General features: G+C 43.0%; 1 protein-coding gene across 1 annotated transcript in view; it reads left to right on the top strand.

Annotated features, from left to right (window-relative positions):
- Positions 1 to 12,279, top strand: part of CAPN9 (calpain 9) — a 158,120-nt gene that overhangs the window by 112,965 nt on the left and 32,876 nt on the right. Inside the window, exons 12-13 of the mRNA XM_088472520.1 lie at positions 653 to 861; positions 11,298 to 11,334. Coding sequence (XP_088328646.1) covers positions 653 to 861; positions 11,298 to 11,334 — 246 coding nt within the window. The remainder of the gene's footprint in view (positions 1 to 652; positions 862 to 11,297; positions 11,335 to 12,279) is intronic.

The following is a 12,279-nucleotide window of genomic DNA, read 5'->3' as shown; positions in this document are numbered from 1 at the left end:
GGATATATGTCTATGGGACATAGTTGACTTACATTTCTATGCCCTTCTGCATTGAACTTGTGTATGACCTCTCCTGACCAGCATCTCCAAGGTCAGATGGACACAAGCATGTGATAAGCTTAACTCAATATGCAGGCTCAATTTGTGCTCATGCTCTGGGGCAGATGTACTAAGCTCTGGAAAGCGATGAACTGGAGAGTGATAAAGCACCCTGTCATTTTTCAAACACTGTAACATGACAGGAGCTGAATGGCTGGTAGTTTATCACTCACCAATTTATCACTTTCCAGATCTTAGTACATCTCCTCCTCTGGGAGACAAAGGGGGAGATTTATCAAAGCTTGGAAAGAGATAAAGTACCAACCAATAAGCTCCTAACTGTTATTTTACAGGCTGTGCTTGAAAAGGGACAGTTAGGAGCTGGTTGGTTGGTACTTTATCTATCTCCACTTTATTTCTCTCCAAGCTTTGATAAATCCCCCACAAAGTTTACACTAGTTGCATTTTTATATTGTGCGTAACTCTTAGTAAATGTATAAACTCTTAGCCGTCGTGGGTGGGTTTTCTTCTGGTCAGCTAAATGATGCCTTGATTATCATGTTTTGGTATCTTACTACTTTATTTATCATGGTATTGTGTTTATGGCTTGCAGTGTCCTAATGCGCAGTCTCAGATAACAAAGGATTTCTTCAAATTTAATGCATCTAAAGCAAGAAGCAAGACTTACATTAACTTGAGAGAAATCTCCCAAAGATTCAAGCTCCCCCCTGGGGATTACATGCTCGTCCCTACAACATTTGAACCTCACCAAGAGGCTGACTTTTGCCTCAGAATATTTTCAGAAAAGAAAGCGACCATTAAGTAAGGCATTTTTACATATACATTAAAGCTAAAGCTTAAACATTACTGTACAACTTAGCAGAAGATGAGCAGATGCTCTGGGTAAAATTTCTCCAATAATTCAAAACTTAAGGTGCTTTAAATTCCATTAGCACTATAATATACAGCATTGACCCTTTATAAATACAGGATAACTGCTTTGCATCATTGTAAAAGGCAATGGGGTCTATACAGATGCTGAAATGGCTACTGGTAATTACCACTAATTGATGCGATATATAGTAGAGTTACATTACGTAGCCTTTCATTAAAACTTACCTTTCCGGCAACGTCCTCTGGCCTTTTCGCAATCACGGTAAGCAGCATGAAGAGAGACATACAGTATATGGGTTTATTCACTAAGCCTTGGAGAGAGAGAAAATGGAGAAAGACATGTCCCAGCCAATCAGCTTCTAACTGTCAGGTTACAGGATGACAGTTAGGAGCTAATTGGCTGGGACTTATCTTTCTCCATTTTATCTCTCTCCAAAGCTTAGTGAGTAGACCCAATAGAGAGCATGACATGTCTTCTCACTCCGCATATACCGGCTGTGCGACGGTAAGAGGAGCAGCGCAGTTGACAGGACAGTCATGGGGCAGTCTGGATCAGCAGTGGGGGCAGAGCGGGTCAGTGCAGGGAGAGGGTGGTGCAGCAGTCACAGTGTGAATCAGTAGTGGGAGCATAATGGGTCAGTGGGGGTGCTGGAGGGAAGTACAGTACATCATGTCAGAAGTACCAGGCGTACATAGACAACAGGAGTACACGATGCCAGAAGTGCCATGAGTACACAGAGAACAGGAGTACACCATGCCAGAAGTACCAGGAGTGCACCATGCCAGAAGTACCAGGCGTACACAGACAACAGGCGTACACCATGCCGGAAGTACCAGGCGTACACAGACAACAGGCGTACACCATGCCGGAAGTACCAGATGTACATAGACAACAGGAGTACACCATGCCGGAAGTACCATGAGTACACAGAGAACAGGAGTGCACCATGCCAGAAGTACCAGGCATACACAGACAACAGGCGTACACCATGCCGGAAGTACCATGAGTACACAGAGAACAGGAGTGCACCATGCCAGAAGTACCAGGCGTACACAGACAACAGGCGTACACCATGCCGGAAGTTACCAGATGTACATAGACAACAGGAGTACACCATGCCGGAAGTACCATGAGTACACAGAGAACAGGAGTGCACCATGCCGGAAGTACCATGAGTACACAGAGAACAGGAGTACACCATGCCAGAAGTACCAAGAGTGCACCATGCCAGAAGTACCAGGCGTACACAGACAACAGGCGTACAACATGCCGGAAGTACCAGATGTACATAGACAACAGGAGTACACGATGCTGGAAGTACCAGCAGTACACCATGCCGGAAGTACCAGGCATACACAGACAACAGGCGTACACCATGCCGGAAGTACCATGAGTACACAGAGAACAGGAGTGCACCATGCCAGAAGTACCAGGCATACACAGACAACAGGCGTACACCATGCCGGAAGTACCATGAGTACACAGAGAACAGGAGTGCACCATGCCAGAAGTACCAGGCGTACACAGACAACAGGCGTACACCATGCCGGAAGTACCAGATGTACATAGACAACAGGAGTACACCATGCCGGAAGTACCAGGAGTACACAGAGAACAGGAGTGCACCATGCCGGAAGTACCATGAGTACACAGAGAACAGGAGTACACCATGCCAGAAGTACCAGGAGTGCACAATGCCAGAAGTACCAGGCGTACACAGACAACAGGCGTACACCATGCCGGAAGTACCAGATGTACATAGACAACAGGAGTACACGATGCTGGAAGTACCAGCAGTACACCATGCCGGAAGTACCAGGCGTACACAGACAACAGGCGTACACCATGCCGGAAGTATCAGATGTACATAGACCACAGGAGTACACGATGCCGGAAGTACCAGAAGTACACAGACAACAGGCGTACACAGACAACAGGCGTACACCATGCCGGAAGTACCAGATGTACATAGACAACAGGAGTACACGATGCTGGAAGTACCAGCAGTACACCATGCCGGAAGTACCAGGCGTACACAGACAACAGGCGTACACCATGCCGGAAGTATCAGATGTACATAGACCACAGGAGTACACGATGCCGGAAGTACCAGAAGTACACAGACAACAGGCGTACACAGACAACAGGCGTACACCATGCCGGAAGTACCAGATGTACATAAACAACAGGAGTACACGATGCCAGAAGTACCATGAGTACACAGAGAACAGGAGTACACGATGCCGGAAGTACCAAGAGTACACAGAGAACAGGAGTACACCATCTATTCCAATCTCTCTCCTGAATCTCTGTGTTACTTCTCCTCTCCCAGCACAGGAAGCATATGTTCATATGTTTATATGTTAGTAGCACCAGAAGGTTGAATAGATTTTCTCAACTAGTCAAAACATCTGATACGTACTGTAAGAATCCCTACCTATAGTATACACCCATCTTCTCTCATTTTGGCTACACTTAACACTGTCCTCACTATTGATTTCACTATACATTTTTAACATAATCACTTGATATATTTAATTAATTATTTGCTATATCCAGGTGCATCAATAAAATTAACTGTATAAAATGTAAGTTTGACCTATAAGTCAGTCCATTTTCATCCAGGTTTGTTTATTATCGTCCCCATTTGGTGCTGTAAAATTATTCTGTGCTATGTCCATAATTTGTTTTTCAACATAATAATTTTGAAATAGCTTAAAAAATAAGTGGAGTGTTATACAGAAAAAATGCTCTTCAGCTACAGATGTGTCCTCACTCGTCATTGTTCTAGTTTTAAACACCTTTGCTATAGATTGTTTACATGGTTTTAGGCTGATGCCATTTTCTGACTTTTCCACTTATCACAGGAACATACACTTTGATACAGTTGGGTGAAAAGCCTGTTATTTCTGTCACAATAAAAAGTGATAAGTTTTGCATGAAAAATGTGCCCCTTAATAATACAACATTTGATGCCTCATTGTTCTTTAATTAGTACTCAAATTAATGATTCCCACACAGCCGAAAACCGTATAAATGCATACATCGGTCTTGTTAGTAGCAAAGGATAGAAGCCCAAGTGGCTGACAAGGGTCTGCTTAAACAAACACAGGGGGGTTTCCATCTACCTGGAAATCCCCCTCCCCAGAACGCACCATGACCACAATAGAAATAGTAATATAATACAATGTTACTAGTGCTGCATGTTTGTCGAAATCAAATAATTGGTTATGATCATCGTGCAAATTATTATCTGAACGATTTAGTCGTCTATGGTCTGATGACGAATTGCTTGGACGCTGCTCTGTGTCAGCGCATTTCCGATGTGCACAAATACAAGGTTTAGTGTGGAAAACAGGTTTGGTGTGTATGTTTGTGGGTGTTTGCATATGTTTTGAGAGACTCCACATGCTAATACAGTATGCCTGTAACATTAATTAAAATGTACACAGAGACTAGTATGCTCAAAAGAAGTGGTCTAAATGTAAAGTTACAAATTACTGTCATGGACCTGCAAGTCATTGGCAGTAGTGTGCCTATTGTCCGGTGCTGTTTTGGTTCATAGGAACTGACATCTACATCCTAAGTAAGTGAAGAATAACCTGTCCCAGGCTACGAGACTATGTGGCACCTACAAGCAGCTGTGGGTCTCTCTCCCCCCCTGTTTACATGTTAGAATTGGTCCAGGCAATGCTTGGATGTCAAAATATGTTAGAAATGGATAATATATATTAATCCATCACAAATACCCTAAATTACATAACACACACATAGACTTACATGCATACACACATTAAATAAAACATATAAATATACAAGACGCACAGTGCACAGTTGCACTCTACACATAAACACACCACGCATATTAGCAACTTTACGCAATATTCTCTTACACTTACACATACACAAATTTCCTAAAAGGTTCCTTAGTATAAAGGCTAATATTAGAAGGTTTATTCGTTATTGAATAATGTTATAAAATGCATGTATTTGATATCTAAGGGTTAGTATGTAGTAGCCACATCGTGTTTGGTGCTATTCTAAACCACATTTTATTTGCAGATCTCTGGTTCCATCGGCAAGGAGATCGCAACATGTGTCTGCAAGTTATGGATTATAGAGAATTATGTGTTAGAGTGTACTTTGTATGTAGTGTCTATTGATTAGCTAAAACACACACAAAGAGCCATTGGAGGGCTGAACTACCATTGTACCAACTGCCCTATGACAGAAGAACCAAGAAGAAGAACCAATAGGATTATGCCAACTCGTTTCTATAGTATTGCCTACTCTCTGTAAGGGTATATATTCAGGCACTCTATATTCAGTAGGGAGTCACATATTCTTTGTTGATGGAGGCTTCACCTTTGATGCCGGAAAATCTGGATCCAGAGCGCCTGCGTAATGTATTGACTGTACCTTGTTTATGTATAATCTTTTGCGCTAATTGTATTTTAGATCACAGCATGTAACTATCTGCTTTTTGGTGAATAATATCTTTTTGTGCTTTGGAACCACAATCAAAGTCTGGAAAGCAATTATTTCTTGTGCGACTTATAACGCTAAATAGCGACATTTAGGGTGTATAGATAAGTAGGAATCAATAGATGGGGGCTCGTAGAGTGAAATCACGCTACCATTCACACGGTAACACACGGTTATCGATCTCTCAGCAAAGGGTGGAGGCGCCATATGCAGGAAAGAACGCATTGTGCCTTCGAATACCTGCTACCACTTTGTTGCTAAGAGACCGCTATCTGTTATTGTGTGAGTTCAAGGAGCGCTGAATAGAATCCAGGGACAAGGAAGGAAGAAGTTTGTTTTCCTTCATTGATAAAATTTCATGTTAAAAGGGGAAGTCGCACAAAAGCGTATACGTATTTCCTGTATTGCTGCCAAGTGTTTAAACAAAGCCGTTGAGATTGCATTGTGATATTGATAGCGTGATAGCATTGTTTTAAATATCTTAGTCGGTGCTGCCATATCTGGGAAAATGTTTATTTTTCTATGCAGAAAAAGGTGTGTAACAGTGAACGTGTGTTGGTAGGGGTAACATGTTCCCTAGCTAGGGGTATCGTAGGACCCTTAGGGGCTAGGCGCCTGGTGTCGGCCTAGTGGTTCGGTAGTAGATACTGGAGTCTATACACACAGCAGGTGTAGTTGGTTTTGTTTGTGTTAGGTATCAGCTCTCAGTGTGATCACAGCATCCAGTGATCAGTTAGGGTTATTGGGCATTGTGATTGAACCGCACGGTTGTGGCATTTCGTGATTGTGAACTGAGTTGTGGTAGACGAAATCACTGAAAAGGGTAGGTGTTATTGGAATGCTTAAATTCTATCAGTGCAAAGTACTCAAAAAGGGCTTAGGTGCATGGAAGCAACCTGGTTATTCTTCCATAGGTATGTGGGCGCAGCCTGTTAAATCGTCCACAGGTAAGTGAAAGTAGCCTTGACATTCTTTCACCGATTTAAATCTCTATTGAAAAGTTTAGTGTTTTTTTTTTCCCAAGATGGGAGCAAAACAAACAGTAGAGATGTTAGATTATGTGCTGCTCGTGGAAGCGCCGATCGGTTCGGCATGGCATATAATGCATACTAAGTACAGTGCGTATGCAACTATGTACTATGATGTATGGGTTAAGATGATGATAATGAGTGTGAAACCTTTTCCCAAAGTTGGCAGCTTTGATAAAGAGATATTGAACAATGTCAGAGATCACATCTGTATGGTGAAATCTTTGAAGAAAAGAGTAGAATATAATGACTGTTTAAAGTTGTAGCAGCACAAGGGGAACATGTGGCTTAGCGGTGGGCATGTGACGCAAACTAGCGTCATGCTCAAGCCACACGGCAAGGTAGCGTTGCCGAAGGGAATGTTAGAAGCGCATGTTCACCACCTCCGCCCTATGCGGATGGGGGTAAAGGTACAGTCAATCTCGAAAAAATCATAAAAAAATCGTAATAAGTAACTTATACCCTGATTTAAGTCGTCTACAGGAAAATGTAATTATAGATGATGATGAATCCACCGTGAATTCAGCCATTGCCCAAGCTGTTAATCTGCAACCAGCAGGGGCAGCAGTTGAAACCGTTGAGAGCAGTGGAGAGCATGTCAGGAGGGGGAAAATTATTAACACTTAAAGAGTAAGTCCAGCAATAAATAAAAAAATAATAATGTGTTTTAAGTCACCTCTAGGACATTGCACCTCTAAGGAAATGTAATAAGTGTGTGTAAGCCTCAAGTCATTGTACATGTTGGTTAAATCAAGTATCCTTGTTTACAGTAAACATTGAGATTAAGAACTGAAGCACACTAACCCCTGCAGTATATCTGCAGTGAACTATACAGGGCATGTTTTTAAAGCAATGGATCTGATATGTAGATGATTTATTGTTGTGCTCTGATTTTGTTTATATCATGTTTAATGATACTAAACTGTCGTGCTTCATTTCTCATAAACAGGGCACAAGGTTGCAAAGGACAAACTACGGCCATGCCAGACCTGGGTCAAATACTTGGGACTTTGTCTAAACCCAGGGGCTACAACATTACTGTTAACAGCTGTTCCAATAACAGGGCAGACGAAGCTACAAAAAGGGGCAGCAGGTTTAAGAAAAAATATGATTGATCAAAGGGTGGTTTTTCAAACTTGTGATGTGCAGAAATTAATTGAGATGCAAAATTGTGTCCCATTCAGGAAAAGGCAGTCTGGAGATCAAAGGGATGTGAGCCAGAGTCCTCTGGACTCTGGAGAGATGGACAAGGTAAGCCAGTGGCTCCCAAGGCATATTACCCAAGCTTGACTGAGGCAGCGCACTGTCTGACTCTGACCAGCTTGAGGAAAAACATTGGGAAAACAATACCATCCGAGTCATCACATATCCCTCCGACGAACCTTTTCAGGTAATACAAATTGATTTCATCCAATTACCACCCTGCAGGAATCTTAAGTATGTATTAGTTTGTGCAGATGTGTTTTCTAATTGGATAAGAGGCATATCCAGCTGCCACTAATACTGCTGTATTCACTGACAAAAAGGCTGTACAGGAGCTTGCATGCAGATACGGTATTCCTAGAATTATTGAAAGTGATAGGGGTACTCATTTCACAGGTGATGTCTTCCAGAACATGTGTAAGTTGATAGGTAATAATAGCGTCAGGACCACCCCCAGGCCGCCTCTTAATCTGTCCCCCTTTGAGATACTGTTCGGTAAGCAACCTCATTTGATTGTAAGTCCACAGGATGATTTAAAGGGTAATAACGAGGTTACTCTGAGGTATCTTATAAAAATGAGTAAGCAATTGAAACAACAACAGCAGAAAGAACCAAGAAGAAGAACCAATAGGATTATGCCAACTTGCTTCTATTGTATTGCCTACTCTCTGTAAGGGTATATATTCAGGCACTCTATATTCAGTAGGGAGTCATCATAATCTTTCTGTTGACAGAGGCTTCACCTTTGATGCCGGAAATCTGGATCCAGAGCGCCTGCGTAATGTATTGAATGTACCTTGTTTATGTATAATCTTTAGCGCTAATTGTATTTTAGATCACAGCGTGTAACTATTTGCTTTTTGGTGAATAATATATTTTTGTGCTTTGGAACCACAATCAAAGTCTGGAAAGCAATTATTTCTTGTGCGACTTATAACGCTAAATAGCGACATCTAGGGTGTATAGATAAGTAGGAATCAATAGATGGGGGCTCGTAGAGTGAAATCACGCTACCATTCACACGGTAACACACGGTTATCGATCTCTCAGCGAAGGGTGGAGGCGCCATATGCAGGAAAGAACGCATTGTGCCTTCGTATACCTGCTACCACTTTGTTGCTGAGAGACCGCTATCTGTTATTGTGTGAGTTCAAGGAGCGCTGAATAGAATCCAGGGACAAGGAAGGAAGAAGTTTGTTTTCCTTCATTGATAAAATTTCATGTTAAAAGGGGAAGTCGCACAAAAGCGTATACGTATCAAAGTCTGGAAAGCAATTATTTCTTGTACGACTTATAATGCTAAATAGCAACATTTAGGGTGTATTGATAAGTAGGAATTAATAATGTTTTTCTCAGTATCACAAATGAAATGATTACCACCACCTGTGGATCTTTTAAAATGTGTTAGCCAGTAATAAATATACCTGTGCACCAACTAGGAGATGTGGAAAACATGCTCTGTTAGGGGTGCACTGCTATAGACCATTAATATGGTTAATTATTAATACTGTATAATAATACACTATCCAGTACATAAGGAGACCAATATGTACATATATGTCCAGGGCAGTACAAAGTTCTTCTGCTGCTCCCTGAGACTCCCAGACTTGCTCCAATGCTCAGGAATGGTGCCCACATCTGAAAAAACCATTCTGCTCAGACAGGATGGACCTACTGCCGTATCTAATGGCTGTGATCACTGGTCCTGTATATGCTGGAATTATTACACATCATACTTTGTATGATGCATATTAAAGCTGGATAAGTGCTAATTATGCCCTCTTCATTGACTGCCCACACTCGCTTTAAACTCAAGTATTTGGAAACCCCCCTCTAGAAATCCTGCATTTGCCACTGGGCCTGTATGGTTCATCAACTCCAGAGAACCTGCTTTGCTCTTCTGCTCTTCATGTGAGGTGAAGCAAAGCCCTGTTTAAACTTCCAAATAGAGCTTCAAAAGTGGACATGTGAGAAAATAAGCCTCTCTTCCAAATAGATTGTTATAAGCCGCATTCACACTAGACGATGTGTGTATGCGGCGACATCGTCAGCAGCAGGCCCGGCGGGGGTGCCGGCATCGGCAAGTGCATACACACTTGCCGATGCCGTCCAGCGATGAACAACGGCGGGGGCAGCATGGCATCACTCACAATATCCCCAGATTGGGCTGCATGTACATCCGACTGGGGATAACGTTAACGAACCACGGGACCACGCATCATTGGTCATTCGGACCATACACACTAGATGATATGAACAATATATCGTTGCAGGGGCAAACGCAGGAATTTTAAAGGGGGGTTTCCAAACTGTTGATTTTTTTTTTCTTTTTAAAAAGCAAATATATATATGCTGTATATATTGTATCCCCAGCAGCACATAATCTGAGATAATGGCTAACTCGGACTTCAAGCAAGAGGCTTTTATAGCACATAAACAACAAATCAATAATATTCCCCATTAATTCTTTCCTCTGTCACATACAGCAGCACACACACTGTGTCACACACGGCAGCAGCACACACCCTGTCACACACGGCAGCAGCACACACCCTGTCACACATGGCAGCATCACACACACTATGTCACACATGGCAGCAGCACACACCCTGTCACTCACAGAAGCACACACCCTGTCACACACAGCAGTGGCACACACACCCTGTCACACATAGCAGCAGCACACACTCCCTGTCACACATAGCAGCAGCACACACTCCCTGTCACACACACAGAAGCACACACACCGTCACACATAGCAGCAGCACACACTCCCTGTCACACACACAGAAGCACACACTCCCTGTCACACACACAGAAGCACACACACCGTCACACATAGCAGCAGCACACACTCCCTGTCACACACACAGAAGCACACACAGCCACACACACAGAAGCACACACACCCTGTCACACACAGCCACACACACAGAAGCACACACACCCTGTCACACAAACCTTGTCACTCACAGCAGCACACACACCTCTCTGTACAAGTGACTTACTTCCTGCATCCAAGGAGTTAATCATCAGGAGTCTAAGGCTGCTCCGCCGCCCGTACCTCTCGTCTCTCTGCTACACACCACGCCCCTCCCCCCCCCCAGCAATCGAATAATATGGCACCACCATTCAAAAAAAAAAATACTCGGACTCCCAGCCCCCGCCGCCCGCCCGCAAGATCCTCGGCGCTCCCCCGACACATACTGCAGCTTGAACAATTCGGCGGCCACTTACATCTTGCGGCCCGGCCGAACTCAACAGCTCCGGAGGCGCAGTCCACAGAGCGCCGCTGACAGCTGCATGAGAGGCGCTGATGTCACGGTGCCTGCCTGGGAACTGGCTGGGAGGGGCTTGCGCGCTGCAGCTCCCCCTACAGCCAGCCCAGGAAGTGTCAGTATTTCTTAAAAATGAAAAAAAAAAAAATTGTTAAGCAGCACTGCTCGCCGAGTCGAACAGGGGGGGTTTCCAGGGACTCGGAAACCCCCCCTGCGTGCGCGGGTGCGTTGAACAATATCGTCATTCATATCATTTAGTTTAATAGTCTAGTGTGTATGCCCCATTACTGTGTCATTAAACTTAAAATGTGACTTACTGCACAAATCAAATGAAATTGTGTAATCTATTAAATGTGTTTTTTTTTATAGAGAGATCGATGGAGATATAAAAGTGGAAATTCCTGATGTAAGTCTATACATTATGTATTTTATTTGTTTTATTCTTATTTAATCCAAGTAATGTTCGCAATCTATGCAGCATTTGAAAAACTGTAGAAACCGCAGCTATTTTGTGCTTGTAGACATATTTGTAGTGGAGTGTTATACAGAAAAAACACTCTTCAGCTACAGATGTGTCCTCACTCGTCATTGTTCTAGTCGCGACATATAGGCATGTTAGTCACCTTATGAAAATACTGCGGGTGCCGTGGTAAGACGCCAAAAGAATCAATGGCATACAATACACATCTTAACCACTGGGTGGCCAGTACAGTGTAAACAGTTACAGATGTGAATCTCCCGACCACTAATAAGCCTCACATGCAATGTTTAATAAAATGAGATGTTAAGGAGAAATGTCCTCTAGTTGACTGCTGAATGTACAACGTTGCACAGTATTTTATATTTTCACAATATTATATTTTGCTTGTTCCTGCGCAAGACTGACTACTAATCAGTCGCACATGCAGTGTTTAATAAAGTGAGACATTTTTGTGATTGGACTTGACTGCTGAACGTACTGTTATATCTGTACTCGGCTGGTTGAGTCTGGACTGAATCATTGGAATGGTTGCTGACTTGCTCACCCGTTATGATGATGTCAGCCTGGGCATTGACCTGGTCGACTGTGATTGGTTTGCCAGCAGTTTTTATCAAGTGTTGGGTCTTGGGCCTGTGTGGGTTGTTTTGGTCTGGCTGAGTCTCCCACAGGATTCCATGTTTTGCCTGGTCCCTGGTTCTAGCTGTTTGCAAGCTACCTAGAAAGGATTGCTGGTTTCTTCACCTACTAAGTATCCTGGATACATTCTATTACATATTATTGCTAGCAGATATACACATGGCTTATATACAACTCTGGATAGTCCATGTGTTTTGAAATGTCTTATCCTACAGTTTGCTGTATTTCTAAAGA

This window comes from Taudactylus pleione, unplaced genomic scaffold (genome assembly GCF_031769625.1).
Source record: "Taudactylus pleione unplaced genomic scaffold, aTauple2 ptg000125l, whole genome shotgun sequence".
Lineage (NCBI taxonomy): Eukaryota > Metazoa > Chordata > Amphibia > Anura > Myobatrachidae > Taudactylus > Taudactylus pleione.
Note: the sequence above shows the minus strand (reverse complement) of the source record. Positions and strands in the feature narration are given on the sequence as shown.